Here is a 19,831-nt window from a genome sequence, read left to right on the forward strand (position 1 = left end):
GCTAACCTTATTTTTATTCTTATTATAAAAACATTATATACCCATTACAGAAAAGTCAAAAGAGCAAAAAAATCAAAATTAAAAATAACCAATTTACCTATCAATCCAGAAAAAAATACTGCCTAGTGTTAAAATTTTGAAATATCTTTGAGACATATCATACACACTATTTTGTAACACTTTTTTTCATTTGAACTATATATTAAAAATAGCTTTCTTGGAAATAAAATACACTTCTATGACATCATTTCTAATGGCAGTATGGTAGTCAATTTTTTGGATATACTATAATTTATTTAATCCCTTTTTACTAAACGTTTGAATTGTTTTCTTTTTCTTTTGATTTTTTCTTTCTTTACTAATATAAATGGAACTTTGATAAACATCCTTATATATAAATATTTGCCTACAGTACCCAAACTTTCTGAGAAATATAGTTCTAGTAAAAAAAAAGTAGGTAAATTTTATTCCTTGAAGATTAATAAATGAAAATTGATGTGCATCTCTCTAATTTCTAACGAGACAACATCTTCCCCCTAAGTTTGGTCATTTGTATTTTTTCCGTGTAAGGGGCTTCATGTCCTTTGCCCATTTTTCTACTAGGTTGTTTCTTTTTGTAAAGGTTCTTTATCTATTAAGGGTACTAAACCTTCACCTATCATAATTATTACAAATATTTCTGTAAGTTCTCCGTTTGTTTTTTAATTTTATTTATAGGTAAAAAGAAAAAGATTTTGTATTTATATAGTTAAATCTATCAATCTATTCCATTTTATTTCTACCTATTGTATGATGCTTAGCCAGTCTTTCTCCACATCAAGGTTATATAATACTTACATTTTCTCTGAATAGTAAACGTTTAGGTCAGAATAATATGGCTTATACTTTATGTTTTCTTTTTCATATATTTATTCCATGTAAAACTTACTTTGAAATAAGACATAGGATAGAAGGGCCAGCCCCATGGCCAAGTGGTTAAAGTTCCACATGCTCTGTTTCAGTGGCCCAGGTTCACGGGTTTGGATCCCAGATGTGGACCCACATCACTCACCAGCCATGCTGCGGCAGTGTCCCACATATAAAGTAGAGGAAGATTGGCACAGATGTTAGCTCAGAGCTAATCTTCCTCAAGCAAAAAAAAAAAAGAGGAGGATTGGCAACAGATGTTAGCTCAGGGCAAATCTTCCTCAGGAAAAAAAAAGACATAAGATAAAGACATAATTGTTTTTTTCCCAAATTGTTTGCCAGTTGACTCAATACTATTTTGACTGATCCACCTTCCCTCATTGCTTCAAAATTCTACCTTTTCATATTCTAAATTCTTACGTAAACTGAGGCTGTTTCTGGACTTTCTCTTTTGTTTCATTGATGAATGTCTGTTACTCCTTCCCTTTTCTTAAAGGGGAACTGAGTTTATTTACTTCCAAGACAAGATAACACAAACCAGTAAAAAAAAAATTAGTTCACTGATTCACTAGAGGAGAAAATGGTGGGGGTGGTCTGTGTGCTAGAAAGGTAGGGAGTTCATGATGGTATGCTAATTCAAAACTGAAAACTTGCATTCCAGATAGGACAATGAATCCAAATATCTCTATGTGTTTTGCTTTGTTTTTTTAAAGTCCCACTTCACCGGAAGAGCATCCTAGGTATGTCCAAAAAAGGTCTGACATACGAGGGACTCTAAAAGTTCATTTTTTTAGTTTCCAAACTAAAAAGCCCAACTTGTGGGCTGTGCAACATTTTAAACTTTTAATTTTGAAATAATAGTAGATTCACAGGAAGCTGTTTAAAAAATGTACAGAGAGGTCTCATGTACCCTTCACTCAGTTTCCCCCAATGGCAACATCTTGCATAACTATGGTACAATATCAAAATCAGGAAATTGACATTAGTACAATCCATAGAGCTTATTCAGATTTCACACGCCCTTGTGTGTGGATGTGTGGATAAAGTTCCATGCAACTTTATCTTGTGTAGATTCATGTGATCGCAACCACAACAAAATACAGAACTGTCCCATCACCACAAGGCTCACACTAACCCCTGTCACCTCTATCTCTAATTCTCGGCAACCACTAAACTGTTCTCCAGCTCTATAATTTTGTTATTTCAAAATTGTTATATAAGTGGACTCACAAAGTATGTAACCTTTTGAGATTTTTTTTTGCTCAGCATAGCTCCCTTGAGATCCATCCAAGTTGTTATATCAATAGTTTGTTCCTTTTTTTTGTTTAGTAATGTTTCATGGTCTGGATGTACCAAAGTTTGTTTAGCCACTCATCTGCTGAAAGACATCTGGGTTGTTTCCAGTTTGGGATTATTACAAATAAAGCTGTTATGAACATGCATGTATAGGTTTTTGTGTGAACTTAATTTTTCATTTCTTTGGGATAAATTCTCATGAGTGCAATTGCTGGAATGCATTTTATTTTTCCTGAGGAAAATTCATCCTGAGCTACAATCTGTTGCCAATCTTCCTCTCTTTTTGCTTGAGGAATATTGTCCCTGAGCTAACATCTGTGCCAATCCTCCTCTATTTCGTATGTGGGTCGCCGCCACAGCATGGCCACAGGCTAGTCATGAAGGTCTGTTCCTGGGAACCAAACCCGGGCTGCCGAAGTGGAGTGTGCTGAATCCAACCACCAGGCCATGGTGCTGGCCCCTGGAATGCATTTTTTTAATTGAAGTATAGTTGACATACAATATGTTTCATAGTGATTTGACATTTATATACATTACAAAATGATCACATGGAATGCATTTTTAGTTTTATAAGAAACTGCCAAACTATTTGCAGAGCAACTGTACCATTTTACATTCCTACCAGCAGTGTATGAATTCAATGAATGATTCAATTTCTCCACTTCCTTGCCAGCGTTTGGTTTTATCATTATTTATTATTTTAGCCATTCTGATAGGTATGTAACAATATCTCATTGTGGTTTTAATTTGCAGTTCCCTGGTGCCTAATGATATTGAACCTCATTTCGTGTACTTATTATCTGCCATGTGTATCCTCCTCAGTGATATTGCTTTAGTGATATTCATGTCTTTTGTCCATTTTCCATTTTCAAACAATTGGATTGTTTTTTTAACTGTTGAATTTTGAGAGTTTTTAATATATTTTGCATATATATACACCCTTTGATGGATATGTGGTCTGCAAAATATTTTCTCCCAGTTTGTAGCTTGCCTTTTCATTCTCTTAACAGGGTCTTGAGCATTATGGATTGTTATTTTTGGTGTCAAGACTAAGAACTGTTTGCCTAACCCTACATCCCAAAGATTTCTTCTTTTTTTAAGAAGTTTTATAGTTTTACATTTAAGTCTGTGATCCATTTTGAGTTAATTTTTGTATAAGGTGTGAGTTTTAGGTTGAGGTTTATTTATTTATTTATTTATTTATTTATTGGTGAGGAAGATTAGCCCTGAGCTAACATCTGTTGCCAATCTTCTTCTTTTTGCTGAGGAAGATTGGCCCTTGGCTAACATCTGTGCCCATCTTCCTCTACTTTATATGTGGGATGCCTGCCACAGCATGGCTTGATATGTTGTGCGTAGGTACACACCTGGGATCCAAACCCACGAACCCTAGACTGCCAAAGCGGAGTGCATGAACTTAACCACTACGCCACCGGACCAGCCCCCTAGGTTGAGGTTTATTTATTTTGCCTATAGCTGTCCCGTTACTCCTGCATCATCTGTTGAAAAGGCTATCCTTCCTCCATTGACTCGCTTTTCTACCTTTGTCAAAAATCAGTTGGGCATATTGTTTGGGATCATTTGTAGTTCTGTTCCATTGATCTATGCGTCTACCTCGCCTGATTATTCTTTTTTATTTTTATAGATTTATAATGTTTTGTTTCTGGTAAGGTAAGATCCTCTTCATTACTATTCTTTTTCAAAAATGTTCTTGCTCTCATGAGTCGGGTTAGCCTAGTGGTAAAGAGGTTAGGCTCCAAAAACAAACGGTGGCTTCACTCAAGTAGCTACGTGACCTTGGGCAAGCAAACTAAAAACACTAAATTTATGTTTTCTCATCTGAAAATGGAGTTGTGAGAACTAAATTAGTTAATGCTTGTAAAGTGCCATAATATGTAACACACAGTAAATGTATTTGTCCGGTTGTCTAATGTTGTAATAAACAACCCCCAAATTTCTTACTTGAGAGAAATAAACTTACTTCCTGCTCATGCAGCAGGTCAATGTGGGTGTTCCTGATTGGGCGGCTCTCTTGAGCAATTCTCTTCTAAGCTGTGACTCAAGGACTTAGGCTCCTTGAATCTTACTTCCATGTTGTGGCTCCACCATCTCTAGGTCTTTGGAGTCTTTTCATTTAGTTGATGGGAAATGACAAGGAGGAGCAGAGAAGTGGTTGAGAGGGATTCCTCCCCCTGCTCTAGAAGTGGCCCTTTCTCCCATGTTACATTGGCCAGAATTCAGTCACATGGACCCAACTAACTACAAGGGAGGCTGAGAAATGTGTTCTGTGTACTCAGGAGGAAAAGTAAACACATGCAAACACACATAGCAGCAGTCTCTGCCTTAATAGTGTTAGGGCCTAGAATAGGGAGAAGTCTTTCTAAAGAACAGGAAATTGAGATGAGAAAGGAGTGACAAGAGAGTAGCAGACACACAACCATCTCAAGGAAGTGTTTCAAGCAGAAGAAATATGAAGTGCAAAGTCCTCAGTCTGGGCTCTTTTTCAATGGGATCTTTCTTCCCTTGTATTTTCCAAGTGGTTGCTGCTACTCTATAGGAAAGTTATCTTGTAACCAAACATCTTTCTGAACCTCTCTTATCAGTAATAATAATTTTTTTAGTTGGCTCTTGGTTTTTTAGACATTTAGATCATCTATACATGATAATAAATTTCTCTTATATACATTTTGTGTGTGTGTGTTAGCCTTGAGCTAACATCCATGCCAGTCCTTCTCCTTTTTTGCTGAGGCAGACCTGGGCTAACATCTGTGCCCATCTTCCTCCACTTTATATGGGATGCCGCCACAGCATGGCCCGACAAGCAGTGCGTTGGTGTGCGCCTGGGATCTGAACCCCGGGCGCCAGCAGTGGAGCGCGCGTACTTAACCGCTACGCCACGGGGCCGGCCCCTCTCTTATATTTTAATATCTGTACCTCTTATTTCTTTTTCTTGTCTTATTTATTAGCTAGCTTCCTGAATAGATATGAATAATAGCAACAATAGTGAGGATTTTTTATTGTTCCCAATTTTGATGGAAACGTAGCTAAAGTTTTATGTTAAGTTTGAAATTTGCTGTTTATGCTTTATTGTGTCTTCATTTGCACTTTTGTTTTTTCACAAACCAGAAACAGACATTGAGTTTTATCAAGTTCTCTTTTGTTCTTTCTCAAAAGGATCTTGGAATTTTTACTCTTTTGATCCATTAATGTGGTGAAATTTGTTTATTGACATCTTAATGTTGAACCATCTGTACATTCTCAAAGTCCTTCCTGGTTAGGGTGTGTTATTCTGTTAATATACTGCTGGATTTGATTGCTGATATTTTGAGATTTTTTGCCATTGGTTTCATAAATGATATTAGTCTGTGGTTTTCCTTTGTGCATGTGCTATGTGCCTCAGATTTTGTTCTCAGGGTTACACTAACTTTGTAAAATGAATAATAAAGCTTTCCACCTCATGCTATTTTCTAGGATAGATTAGATATTAATGATTATAATATATGTATGCCTTACATACATTATACATACAAGTTTTGATAGAATTCACATAGAAACATTTATGAGCCCAGAATCTATCTCCACTGTTTATAGATGAGAAAACTTTTAATTTCCAAAGGCTTTATGTGCCAAATGGAAATTGAAACCCCAGTCTTACAAAAGCATTTGCTTTCTGCAACAGGCTGTTGTTTCTCTAGCGTGATTAATTATCCTTAACTATCACAGAGATGTCTGGCAAATAAGGGCTTCTTCTCATTTGATAGAACAGATTTACCAAAAGCTTCAATAATCTGATGTGGACGGGAAATGAAACTCTTCTATATTTGTGTGTTTCCCATATATGATCACCGTGGTTAGCTGTCCCTCCCATCCCAGCCCCCAATGCAGCTTCACTTTTAGCCTGTGGGGGAGGACCAGTCAGGCTTACAGTCTCTTTTGAAAATATTCTTTCTGGTAATAAGACTCTCTGCTGCTCCCAAAAGCCACTAGAAACGGGTTGAAGTCCATTCTTTGAGCTACTGCTTTCTCTCCTCTGAGGCCCAGAGGGAAAATGGTAGAGCAGGGTCCCTCTGGCTCTAGCCTCCCTGTTCTTTTAGACTCCACAAAACTTACACATTAAACTTTGAAACACTAGTAAATTTCTCTAAAACCTATTGACAAAATAATGTCTTCCCTAAATTTGCTGGCCTCAAGCTCAGTCCATAGAGACACTGACTCTCTTGTTGTGCAGAGCAACATTTGGTGTTTTCTTGCCTTGCTCAGGGAGCCCAGTAGCAAAATTAAAGAGCTTTAATGGCTGTTCTTGTCCCTGTTCCACCTAACAATATTTATTTTGTTTATTTCAACCACTTAAAATCAAAATCTTTTAAAATGTAAAAAGGATATCACCAAAAAAAAAAATCTAAGTGGCCAATAAACATATAAAAAGAGAATTAACCCCATTAGCAATCAGGAAAATGCAAATTTAAGCTACAGTGAGACATTTGTACATACTGACCAGAATGGCTAAAAAGAAAGACAATACCAAGTATTAGTGAGGATATGCAGTTACTGGAACTTATATAACACTGCTGGTGGGAGTGCCAATTTGTATGACCACTTTGGAAGACAGTTTGACTAGATCTATTAAAGCTAAAATATATGTATCCTGTGATCCAACAATTCTGCTTCTGTCTATACGTTCACATGTCCAAGAGACATGTACAAGAATATTCATAGGCAAAAACTGCACACAACCCAATGTTCATCAACAGAAGAATGGATAAATTATGGTGAGTGCATACAATAGAGTATCACATAGTAACGAAAATAAACTATAGCTATGTGTAACAACATGGATGATTCTCATAAACATTGAGGTGCAGGCTATGTTCTCTCTGTGTACTTGGATAGTGTTTTTATGATAATTCATTGAGCTGTATGTTTATTTTGTGCACTGTTCTGTGTATTTCACAATGGAAAGGGTTAAAACATATGTGTGTGTATATATATACATACAGTATACACATTCTCAGACTTGAATAGTATATTGAACATAATTTTATCTTTTCTTAATGTTTTAGAGGAACTATAATAAACACTGTTATTTTGGGGCTGGAATACACTTGACTTATGTGGAACTTTTTGTCCTAACATTAAAAGACTCCAAATCCATGTTTTTTAAATTCGTGTATCTGCTTCCAAGTGTGTATCTTGAGTCAGAAGCAGTTCTGAGTCACCTTCTGAGTGGTAGAAATTACGTCTGACTTTTATATCAGCTTGTAGTTATCTCTACTTTCTGGTGAACTACATGATGCAATGAATATGAATATGTATCATCTTGTTTGTATCAAAAAGACCTTAAAAAGTGAAAAGAAAAAATTCCTCTAATGACTTCAAGAAAAAATTAGCCAATTTTCTGACCTATTCACCATCTCACTGTAGTCACAGTATTCACAGGAGAAGGTCCTATTCCTTCTTCTTAAAGATATGCTTATGGATGTAGAAATACCGTTCTTTTAAAGCCAGGATAAGGTGACTTCTCAGCAATCAAAGAAGGGTTTTCCAGTTGTGGTCAGCATGGTTAAATGTTGTAGACAAATTGAGAGGCAAGAGGGCTGCAAACAACCCTTGGAAGGAAAACCAAGTAGCAGAGGGTTAGAGGGAATGAGTGCTGCAGAATTTGGGATATGCTGTGGAGCAAGAAAAAAGAACAGAAATAGGGCAAGAAGAGGCATTTTTCAAGATGAGACCTATGTATATTTAATATGGTCGGATGGATCCAGTGGAAGAGGCAATAAATGTCTCTAGAACAGTGTCTGGCAGTGAGAAGGCACTCAGAGATATTTGTTGAATAAATAGACTTTGACATCTGATCAACCCGAATTTGAATCCCAGCTCTTCCATTTGCATCCTGTGGGAACTTGAGCCATTTCTTTACCCTGCTAAACGTCAGCCTTATTATCTATAAAATGAGGATAAAAATATAGAATGTATTTCTATACATGTTTGTAACATAGACCTTTAATGTGAGCCATTATGCTTTCTTATATGCCACTTAAATATTAAGCTCAGCGCTTGGCAAAATGCTCTATACCTAGCAGTTGCTCTCTGAATGATTTTTTTTTTTTTTTTGTGAGGAAGATCAGCCCTGAGCTAACATCCATGTCAATCCTCCTCTTTTTGCTGAGGAAGACTGGCCCTGGGCTAACATCTGTGCCCATCTTCCTCCACTTTATATGGGACTCTGCCACAGCATGGCCTGACAAGTGGTGCATCAGTGTGCACCCAGGATCTGAACCCAGGGCGCCAGCAGTGGTGTGCACACACTTAACCACTACGCCATGGGGCCAGCCCTGAATGATTTTTTAATTGAATTTTTATACTTAATGGTAAGGAATAAACTTGCTTTACTGTAAATCACAATATCCTTAAATATTTTCAGAAGTTTTCTAGTTGTGGGCTTTAATTTTATTGGGATAACATAAAATACATTTTATTTTTGTAAAATTATAATGATAACTTTTTCTAAAAGTTAATAAAAATTAATTTAAGTTTTCTAATGTTTCACTCATTAGTCATTAGATCCAAATACTTAGCCTCACATTCTGGCATTTTCTCTAACTTCATCAACAATTAGGAAGGCAGCTATAGCAGAACAGGGCTAAAGTTAGCTTTTTAGGATAGAAGGAGAAATGTAGGTGTATGTGTAGAGTACAGAGGGGAAAGCACTGTCAACTTTCCTGCTAGAAAGTTCTAAAACATAAAACAACTTCTATCGAGTAAGGCTGATTGTATCTAAATTGATAATGGAAAAAATTAGTGTTCTCATGATGCCTTCTAAGTTTAAAACTTGACTACCCACTTCTCATGCTAACATCTACATTTGTTGCCATAGGGATTGCCCAAGACTCTTGCTTACAGCCTTAAATGAGTATAATTGCTATTGTTATAGACATCAGAAAAATCCTGACTTATGACTAAGAGATAACCATCATATGACCACTCTAAGTGCATGTACAATTTTAACTCCTTGGAAACAGATAAAGGCAAAGTAGTATTATATCATTATTGTTTCTCAGAAGTCAGCATCCCAAATCGCACAGCTCTTTCTTGATTAGTCATAGATGAAAACATTTTACAATTAATTTATCATATGATGTCTGCCCTACAGAAACTTACATTTTGGAGACTCTGACACAAATATGTAGGACATACTAACACAAATAAAACTGCCCTAACAAGAATTCAAACCTCTATCAAGGCTACATATAATTGTAAAGTTTGTATTACTTAGTAACACACAAAAAGAGTGGGCTGAGGGAATCAAAGTGAAGGAAAAAAGTTTTAAGGATAAGGGGGGCTTGAATATGTTAGGAAGGCTAAAAGAAAGGAAGAGAAGAAAATCATGGAGTAAGGTCCTAGAGATTGAAAGTAATGTGGTCAAAGGCAGAGATATCATCTTGGAAAGGAGAAGACAATAGGGAAGGAAAAAAAGGGTGGGATAAAAATAAAAGAAAATTTGAGTTGAGAACAGAAGTCATTCTGAATGGCCCAGATTTTGTTAATAAAGTAGGAGGCAAAGTGAGTGCCAAGAGCAAGGTAAAGCTAAGAAAAGAAGATCAGGTTGGAGGCTTGAGAAAAATGGAAAGAGGTGTAGAAAACCTGATGTAGGGTGTTCAATAGAATGTCAACATGAGATGACTTTAAAGGAGTTCAGTGTGTCAGTGAAGGCCCCTGAACTTAGAGAGCATGTTTTTGTAATATCTTGCAGTGATGAACCAGGAAGAAGCAACAGAAAAAGCAAATGCTGGGATTTACTCATGGTGGGACAGTGAGGTATTTTAGAGTACTGGTGAGTGTCTTGGGCATTCTGGTACTTGGGCTGGGTACTTGAATAGAGGAAAGAGTATCGAGAGATTTATTTATTTAGCAAATACTAATTACCTACTGTATATCCATCAACTTTAGTAGCTTTTGTTATCATATTTCTGGAAACAATTCCCTAATATATAGCCTCAATCCTGATTTCTCTTTTCATTTCAGAGCCCAGTCTTCCAACAGCCTGTAGGGCATCTCTGCTTTGATGTTCCATACCTAAGACTGAATGCTTCATCTTCCTCCCAAACCTGTTTCTATACCTGATTACCCTATTTCTCTTAATGATGTTATTACCTTTCTAGTCTCCCAGGTCTGACATTTTTCAGTCATCTCTGACTTTTCCTCTCCCTTCCTTAATGTGTCGTCAGGTTATGTCATTAAATACTGCCACTGAAATATTTCTCCTGGCTTTTCTTCCTTTCCATTGCCAAGGCAAAATTTCAGGCTGTTGTCATTTCATGCTTGTACTTCTCCTGTGCCCTCTCAACTGGTTTCCCTGCCTCCAGGCTCTACCCAATCCAGTCAGTCTTACACACCACACTCAGATTAATCTTTATAAAATGTCAGTTTGATGAGTCATTTCTCGCCTCAAAAATCTTCAAGGAGCTGTGGTAGAGTCCCTAAGGAAACAAGAAGACCCTAGAGGAGCTCATCTTCCAAGAATGGGGGCAGTTAACGCAGTCAGGAGGAGATGTTGATTTAGAGAAGGCTTCCCTGAGTAGTGATGAGAGAAGAGAACAGATGGAAAAAAAGCTGGGAAACACCAGGGTTTAGGGAATAGGTTGAGGAGGAAGAGGTGATGTCAAGGAGACTAAGGAGAGTTCGAAAGGGTGGGTAGGAGGAGAACCAGGGGAGAGTGTGTCACAGAGGCTAAGAAAGGAGAGGATGACAAGGAGCAGAGTGAATAAGGTAAACTCTTCCCTGGTGAGAGTCTATTGGATTTGGCAATTAGGGGGTCAGAATCAAGACCGGTTTTAGGGTAGTAGAGGTTGGCTACAGAGGGTTGAGAAATAAAGAAGTAAAATAAGGAGCATAGGTTTCCTTTTTAAAATGCTGGTTGAGAAGAGAAACAGTGCCGAAGATAAAAAGAGAAGTACTTAATTCCCCCACCACCACAATGAAAGAGATTTGCACTAGATTACAGCCCAAGGGCAGAGATCTCAGTGTTGAAGGAGAGCTTGATATTAGATAGAATGAAGATGATTGATGGAGCAAGATCCCTAAGGAAGTTCGAGGAGATAGAATCTAATGAGGGAAAAAAGAGCCTTTGTCTATTTATAATCATCCTGGTACTACATACATGCTAATTCTGACTATAGATGTCATGGTTGTGTATGGTTAAGGTAATGATGCATTATGAAATGACTAGATGAATTTTTGCAACTTGAAGGGGTAGCAGTTGGATGAATCACTACAGAAAACTCTAGGAGTTGATAATAACCTCAGCTTGAAAGAGCTAAATCATTCATTAAGGTTCAAAGGTATCATTCACTATTGCCATGAACCTCAGCTGAGGATTAGGAATATTTTCAGACTGAAAACAGGATATATTAGTTTTCTATTGCTGCTCTAACAAATTACCAGAAACTTAGTGGTAGGTCAGAAGTCCAGCACAGGTCTCACTGGGCAAAAATAAGGGTGTAGGCAGGGCTATGTGCCTTTCTGGAGGCCTCTAGGGGAGAATCCATTCCCTGGCCTCTTCCGGCTTCTAGAGACTGCTGCATTCCTTGGTTTGTGGCCCCCTTTCTCCATTCCAAAGCAGCATGGGCACAACTCTCTAACCTTTCTTCAGTCACCCCACCTATCTCTAACCACACCCAGGAAAGGTTCTCTACTTTTAAGGACTCGAGTGATTAGATTGGGCCCACCTAGATAATCCAGGCAAATCTCTCCATATCAAGGTCCTTCACCTTAATCACATCTGCAAGTTTCTTTTGCCATGTAAGATAACATTTACAGGTTCTAGGGATTAGGGATTAGGCTGTGGACGTCTTTGGAAGCTATTATTCTACCTACCAATGGGAACTGAGGGTGAGGTCTTTATTTTAAGAGAGAAGTTTGAAATGGGAAAAAAAAAGTGTTTAGTATTGGGGAATTTGGTTTTTGTATTTGCAATAGGCAAGATGCTTGTTCTGGTAGGTAAAGTGGTTTCTAGATGCCAGGTATGTGATATCTAAGAAGTTAGTGAGAAAGTTTACTGATAGCTTGGAGTGAAATTTATCTTTTTCAGCTGAAAAAAAAAAAAGATAAATTTCAGTTGTGCTAATGAAATAAGAGATCAGTGTTTCGACCTAAACATTTAGACTAGAGAAAATAGGGTAGTAGCATGACTCCTGAGTTCTAGGTATGATGATGGCAACAGAAACAAAGGGGAGAAAACCCTAAATATTTTATTTTATAGGCGTTTGTAGCATTAGCACATGTTTCACCAGGAACATTTAAATTAGAATTTGGTGATAATATGTTCAGAACTGAGTTCTGAATTTTAACTGTCTTAATTCTCTTTCTTCATCCATATGGATATATACATTGCATTATGGGGCTAGTTATTGATGTCAAACTTGCAGTATTTGTATCGGTAATACCATGCTTCAACCATATGAGCTAACTGGTGAAAAAAAGAAATGGTCCCTAATTTTGAATATTATAAATATTAATCATTTAAATATTATAAGAAAAATGAAGCAACATAGTACTTTTTTTAATAGGTTTTGAGTGCCTACTGTGTTTCAGTCATTGTCGTAAATCTTTTTTAAAAGATTTTTTAAATTGTACAGTAATATTTAAAATGATATCTGAGAGTAGGTTATAGCCTGAACACTAAAGGGAAAGTAAAAGAGGAACAAAATACATTCCGTTATTTTATACTCCAGTATTAACAGAAATTAGTCAGTAAATGAGATGGCAAATATTAGTGCAACTTTTATCCAATAGCTATTTTACTACAGATAAACTACAACTTAAAAATTAGTTTTGCAGTTGGTAAAAAATAAGAAAAAGAACCCTGTAATTCACATTTTAAAACTTCTGGTTGTTCCTTATATGTCTTATTTTTAAAAACAATAATAAATTTGGGTGAATGTAGTATGGTGTGTTCTGTAAATTGGTATATAACTATTTTTAAAAATTATTTTATTGAGATCATATTGGCTTATAACCTTGTGCAAGTTTCAGGTGTACATCATTATATATCAGTTTCTGCATAGACTGCAGCATGCTCACCCACAGTCTAGTTTTCATCTGTCACCATACTTGTGTGCTCCTTTACCTCTTTCGCCCTCCCCCCTCTCCTCGCCCCGTTCCCCTCTGGTAACCACCAATCTGTTCTCCTTATCTATGTGTTTGTTTGTATAACTAATTTTTTTTCCTCCCCACAGCCCCAGTACATAGTTTTGTATAGTTGTAAGTCCTTCTCGTTGTTCTGTGTGAGCCGCCGCCACAGTATGGCAACTGACAGATGGGTGGTGTGGTTCCATGACCTGGAAGCGAATCTGGGCGAATCCGGAGGGCAGAAGCAGTGAGCGCTGAACTTTAACCACTAGGCCATCACGGCTGGCTCCGTATAACTAATTATTAACATATGCCGTCTAGACAGAGTTTTTTGGAGATGTGTAGTATAAATTATGTTTCCAGGTTAAGATGGAAGCAGCCATCGCCTGACTCTATTTATTTCACTGTGATCAAATTAACTTTGTGTTTTATACATCCATCTAACCGTTCCTCCATCCAACAAATATGTATTGAACTCCTGTCACGGGAAAGGCACTATGCTAGCCCCTGTAAAATATTTAACACAAACATTTTTACTTTTTGTTTGTAGTTCTAATCTTATTTCCAATTGTGAAGTGAAAGACTTTATTATATCAGCCTCTTTACTGGCTAATCTCTGTATCTTAAACATTTTTATTCATCTTTCTACAGTGAAAAGTCTCCTTTTCATTCATGTCCCCTAGCAACTCTTTTCCCAGAGGCAACCAGTGTGTTGTTTTCCTGTATATGCTTCCAAGCACATTTTATGCCTCAAGCAAATGTGTCTATATATTTACCCCTCCATACATATTTTTTTGCACCTTGCTTTTTTTCACTTCCTCGTTCTTTCTTGTGTCTACATACTATTCCACTGTGTGGACAGATCAAATTTTATTTAATTATAGACATTTCCATTAATTTTAATATCATTCTATTCCTAACAAAGCCAAAATAAAGGGTCTTATATTCAAACATATTTGTGGGATATCTTCCTAGAGATGGAACTTCCATCTGTAATCTTGGTTAAATATTGCCAATTTGCCCTATATAGAGGTTGTTCCTGTTTCCCCACAGATTTGCCAACAGATGAGGGTGATCTTTGCAAATCTGAAGGATGAAAAATATCATCTCAGTATAGTTTTAATTTGCATTTCTCTTATTATGAGTGAGGTTCAGAATCTTTTTATATGTTTTAAAATCCATTTGTATTTCCTTTTCTGTGTCTCTGGGTTATTGTGATTTGTTATTATTTAAATAATAGGGAAATAGGACATTATTTATATATTAGGGAAATTAGCCCTTTCACAGTGAGTTGCAAATAATTTTTTCCCAGTTTGATATTTGTCTTCCAACTTGGCTTGTAGCTTTTGTCATGGAGAAATTTTTAATTTTTATTTTATAGAATTATCTCTATGGGTTCCGGGCTTTGTGTTATACTTAAGCTTTCCTCACTCTGAGATAATTTTTTAAATTCTTCCTGGTTTCCTCTAGTGCTTTTATGATTTACAAACATTCTTAATTATTACAAGTTCTAAATGGTATAGTGCGTAGGATCGAGTTCCTTGTTTCAATTTATGTCAGAGTTAGATTAGCAAATCAGTCCCATGGAAATATAGACTAGTAGTAAGGAGTTGGACACTGGAGTCAATAATTTGGGCTTTTCTGCCTCTGGGCTGTATGACCTTGGGCATGCTACTTAATTAACCTCTCTGCGCCTCAACAGCTTCATCTGTAAAATGGAAATGATAAATAGTACTTTGTTGTGAGAATTGCATGAGATGATTCATTTAAAGCCGTTAGCACAATGCTTGACAAGCTGGAAGCATTCATTAAGTGTAAACTATTACTGTGATAATAATGATGGCCATAGACTATTCTTTCAACTCCTACTACCATCACATAATTCATGACTTCAATCACAACGGGTTGAATAAAAAAATGCATTCCAAATTTGCTAACATTACCACTTCAGCATTAAGCATCCAATCTCCTCTAAGCATAGTAGTTCTCAAACTTCACAGTACATTAGTATCACCTGAGCAGATTTTTAAACTCCAAGTTCCTGGGTCCCCAGAGATTGTTTTAATTGGTCTAGGGTATGGCCCAGGCATCAGTACTTTTCAAAAACCCCCCTGGTGATTTCAATGGGCAGCTAAGGTCTAGAACCACTATCCCAACACTAGGCCAGTGGTTTCAGCTATGAAGGGAAACATATTCATTGCTTCTAAAGAACAATATATAGAAATCTTTTATGGGTAAAATGCCATGAATTCATCAGGAAGACTTTAAAAACAGAACATAGAAGAGTTGAGACAGGTGTCAGAGATATTGAGGAAAGGAGTTATAAAGTTGATGTTCCTTGTATATATTTAGAAGATTTTCTCAGAAGAGTTCAGGGTAGCTATACTCTAAACACTTTTACAACTGCTACTTAGAGGTAAGGGACATGAAGTGTTTATATTTGTTAGATGTATTAACTGAAGCATGGAGACAGGACTCGTCAGCTGTTCAATTAGACAAATTTAAGATTCTTATTACCCCCATCGCTTTCCTGGATAATTCTCAAAAATAACTATTATTTCTGATCATGAGTAATATATCTTATCCCCTTATGCATTTTAACAGTTTAGGAAGGATTTGGAATGGTATTTTGGCTTATTTACGGATACAGTGTAAGTAGGTTATATAAGAAAATTAGATGTTATCGAATCCCAGGAAAGAGCAGTGTGGTCTGAAGAGACTGGACAAGGAGTCAGGAGGCCAAGATTCCAGTTCCTGAGCTTCAGTTTCCTTAGCTGCAAATGAGAGAATTGAGTTCCCAAAGGTTTCCTTCAGCTCTAAGTAATTACTGCCTCACCAAACCACCTAAGTAAAGCCTTTCTTAATCAGTCAATAGAAGACAGGAAAAGTATTCTAGCTCAAGCTTTTAAAATACATATTCATAGTCTTGTTTTGTCTTTACCTGTCGAAGGCAGTATACCTTCTTAAATATTAAACTATGTCTTGATGATATTAGATTAATATATGTCCTGCCTAACTGGTTTATTTACATTTTACATTTAAGTGGGGGCCATTGGTATCTTCACCCAGAGGGGTGACTAATGGAGGGTGGGGGTTGCATCTTGAGACTGGCAAGGATATATGGGAACATGAGCTTTCTGTTGCCCTTCAAATCATGCCCCGTGGCTGACTTCATTTAGGTCTGATCCTGAGTCCCCCTTCTACATTTTCTTCTAATCTTTTCTATTTCTCTTTTTGCATTATGTTACTCATGATCATTAGGACTCACACAATTCTTGTATTGGTGATCTGTCTTGATGTCATCTCTTCTCTACAAGATCATACATTTTTTGAGTCCAGGATACATTTATATTGTATCCCTTACATGAGCTACTACAGTGTCTTGGCACATAAAAGGAGCCTGATGAATGTTTAATTGAATTAAATTGTTAAAAAATTCAATGATTTCAATTTCATTGTTTTCTCTATTTTTTTCCTGTGATACTTTAACTTCCATAGTTTCCTTTACAATATATCCAGTTTTTTTTACACAAAGTTCTATTTCATGACATATCCTTTAAATACTTTCTGAATACAGCAATGAACTTTTCACTCTCAAATATCTAGAAGTAGTAATTAATAAAGCAAGAAAGTAATCATGATACGAAAATATGAAATAATACATTAGGTAAGCTTTTTGTAGTAAATATGTAGGATAACTTTAAGAGAAGTGTTATTTTGAGGTAGCTTAGGCATGCTATCAATTTGATCAAGTATTATAAACACATCAAAACTAAACTTTTTAATATGTCAACTATAATTTACTAAACTTACGTTATTCTGAATTAACAATGAACAACTATGTATAACTTTTATTAAATATCACAAATCATTAAAATAAATCCTATGTATGTAACTCAGAGAACTGAGTTATGATAGCAAAATTTGAGTATGGTAGTAGGGAAATTGAGTATGATAGTGTTTTGATGAAGCAGAATAAAATTTCAATTTTAAGTTAGTATAAAAAAGGATCCAATTGTTTAAAATTTTGTATTTAATAAAAGTAAAATTAACATTACTATTTTTAATCGTGATTTTAACAAAATTATTTTAACAGCTTATCAAACAGTGAGAGTTAAGAAATGTAAATGATATATATTCAGAGAAATCTCATCTGTTTTTAGCTTAACAGTTAAGTTAGCATTTTGAATCGTGAGAGTGATGCTTCAATATCAGTTGAAAATTATCCATCCTCCTTGTCCCCCTTTCTGAATTTGCCTTCGTGGGGTCTAAATTTTTCACCTGGAAAATTAAATACTTTCTAGGTAGGGAATTCTAAATTGTCATTTGGTGTACTAGTTGGAGGCCAGTGTAAAACACCAAATCTTTGAATGCCTCATTTTTTGAAGAGTTTATCCAGGATAAAGAATATACTTGCTACTGAGGGCATCTCGAAGCCTCTGTGACTTCTATATTCATACAGTGAGGTGTATTAATTTTATGAATGATTTTTAAAACTCAAAGCATATAGTGCCTTTCACAAAATTGTATTTTTGCAAGCCACCCTAAAAGTGTCTTAAAAGAAGTTAAAAAATGATAACTCTTGAGATTTGGATTCCTTACATTTTCTGCTCCAATGTACATACATACTTTGGAGTATTTGAAGATGTAAAGATGATCCCACATTGTTTCTATCACAGTATTGGTAATTAGTTATGTTCTTTGTTGAATGACTGTTCTTCAACCTTACTTTGAGATTCATTCTTACACGTTAATCTGCAAACAAGTAAATGTCAAGGGCAGTAACAAAAAAGATCCTTTTTAAAAAGCTGGCAAACATTTGGAGTTATTCGTAGTTTTGAAAATTCTTTTTAATTCAAAAGTCACATGTATTATGTACATTAAAATTAGTTTCATAAATGGAAATTATAGATATGGGAAAGTTTCTTTAGGGGAAATTTCACTTGTAAATCCATAATCTTTAAAATTCTGAGTGATTGAATTAAATATTGATCCTTTGCAAAATATTTTCAGCAGTGTATTCTAAATATTACTTGTTAAAGGCGTGTTTTTTAAATATGTGAGGGTCCTACAGGCATGATGACATTTTCTAATATATATTTTTTTGGTCTCTTCCTCTGCTGAGTTTTTAACCGAATTGCTCTAAGTATTAAAGAGAACTGCTGTCAAGAAAGGTATTTTCTTTTCAAAATGGATGTTTACACAAGCGAAATATTTTTTTAGACACGAGAATTCAAATTTGGAAGAAGAAAATATCAAAATACTTTTTATTTCTTATTCCTCCTCCCATCTTTAAAATATAGTTCAATTTTAATCGGACTCCTTTTCCCATCGTGTAACCAACCAAGCGATGGTGCCAGACTTGAAGAGGACGGCTTTACTTTGTTCGACATGTGTTTACGAAACCCCAGCGCTTTCCCTAGATCTTTTGGCTGATAATCTCAAACATGGAGGATGCTTCTGATTCTTCACAAGGGGTTGCTCCATTAATTAATAATGTAGCTCTCCCAGGCTCTCCGCCGTCTCTTCCTGTATCAGTGACAGGCTGTAAAAGTCATCGAGTAGCCAATAAAAAGGTAGAAGCGAGAAGTGAAAAGCTCCTCCCAACAGCTCTTCCTCCTTCTGAGCCGAAAGTAGATCAGAAACTTCCCAGGAGCTCCGAGAGGCGGGGAAGCGGCGGTGGGACGCGATCCCCCGCGCGGAGCCAGGCCGTGGCAGCGGGCGGCGCGGCGGCGGGCGACGCGGCGGGGCCGGCGAGCGGCGACCCCCCGGGAGGACAGAGCCTCCCCTCGCTGCCTTTGTGGCTGGGAAGGTGAAGAGGTGGCCGTCGGCGTGCTCGCAGGTGAAGGGCTCCGTGTGGCCGCTCGGGCGCCGGCCAGCGCCGGCGGGGAAGTGGAGGCGAGCGGGGGAACAAAGCGGAGCGGCGCCGGGGGCCGCCCGCAGCCGGCTCCCTCGCGGCGTCGGGCGGGCCGGCTGCGCGCCGAGCACGTTGTGAGCCCGGCGGCGGCGGCGGCGGCGGCGGCGGCGGGCAGGGAGCCGGCGCGGGGGGAGGGGGCCGCCGCGCTCCCGCACCGCCCGCTCGCGGCGGGGCGTTCGGCCCCATTGTGAGCCGGCGGCCGGGCGTGCGGAGGCGGCGGCGGCTCCGCTCGCTCAGTACCCCGGCAGCGACGGGGGCCACCTCGGCCCCGGTGGCAGCCGCGGCGCGTCTGTCACACAAAAGGCAGTGGAGCTTCCCCGGCGCGCGGACCGGCCGGCGCCGCCGAGCGCTCCCCACCTTACCGGCTGTCCTTTCCCTCCACTTCTGATAGGGGAGCGGCGCCGACGCGGCCGGGGTCCGGGAGAGCCCGCGGGCGGCCGGGAGATGCCGCTGCTCCACCGAAAGCCGTTTGTGAGACAGCAGCCGCCCGCCGACCTGCGGCCCGACGAGGAAGTTTTCTACTGTAAAGTCACCAACGAGATCTTCCGCCACTACGAGTAAGGGCCGGGCGGCGCGGGGGTGCGA

The 19,831-nt window shown here is 37.9% G+C and overlaps 1 protein-coding gene and 1 pseudogene across 2 annotated transcripts in view; both read left to right on the forward strand.

The window, feature by feature from the left end:
- The first annotated feature begins 18,776 nt into the window (after window positions 1-18,776).
- Window positions 18,777-19,437, forward strand: LOC147917421 (uncharacterized; annotated as a pseudogene).
- A 107-nt stretch (window positions 19,438-19,544) lies between these two features.
- Window positions 19,545-19,831, forward strand: part of BAZ1A (bromodomain adjacent to zinc finger domain 1A) — an 85,077-nt gene continuing 84,790 nt past the window's right edge. For both annotated transcript variants that reach the window (XM_087422650.1, XM_087422654.1), the window contains exon 1: window positions 19,545-19,803. In XM_087422650.1, coding sequence (XP_087278776.1) covers window positions 19,691-19,803 — 113 coding nt within the window. In that variant the 5' untranslated portion in view covers window positions 19,545-19,690. The remainder of the gene's footprint in view (window positions 19,804-19,831) is intronic.

This window comes from Ceratotherium simum, chromosome 3 (genome assembly GCF_057802395.1).
Source record: "Ceratotherium simum simum isolate JZ-2026a chromosome 3, ASM5780239v1, whole genome shotgun sequence".
NCBI classification, from domain to species: Eukaryota; Metazoa; Chordata; class Mammalia; order Perissodactyla; family Rhinocerotidae; genus Ceratotherium; species Ceratotherium simum.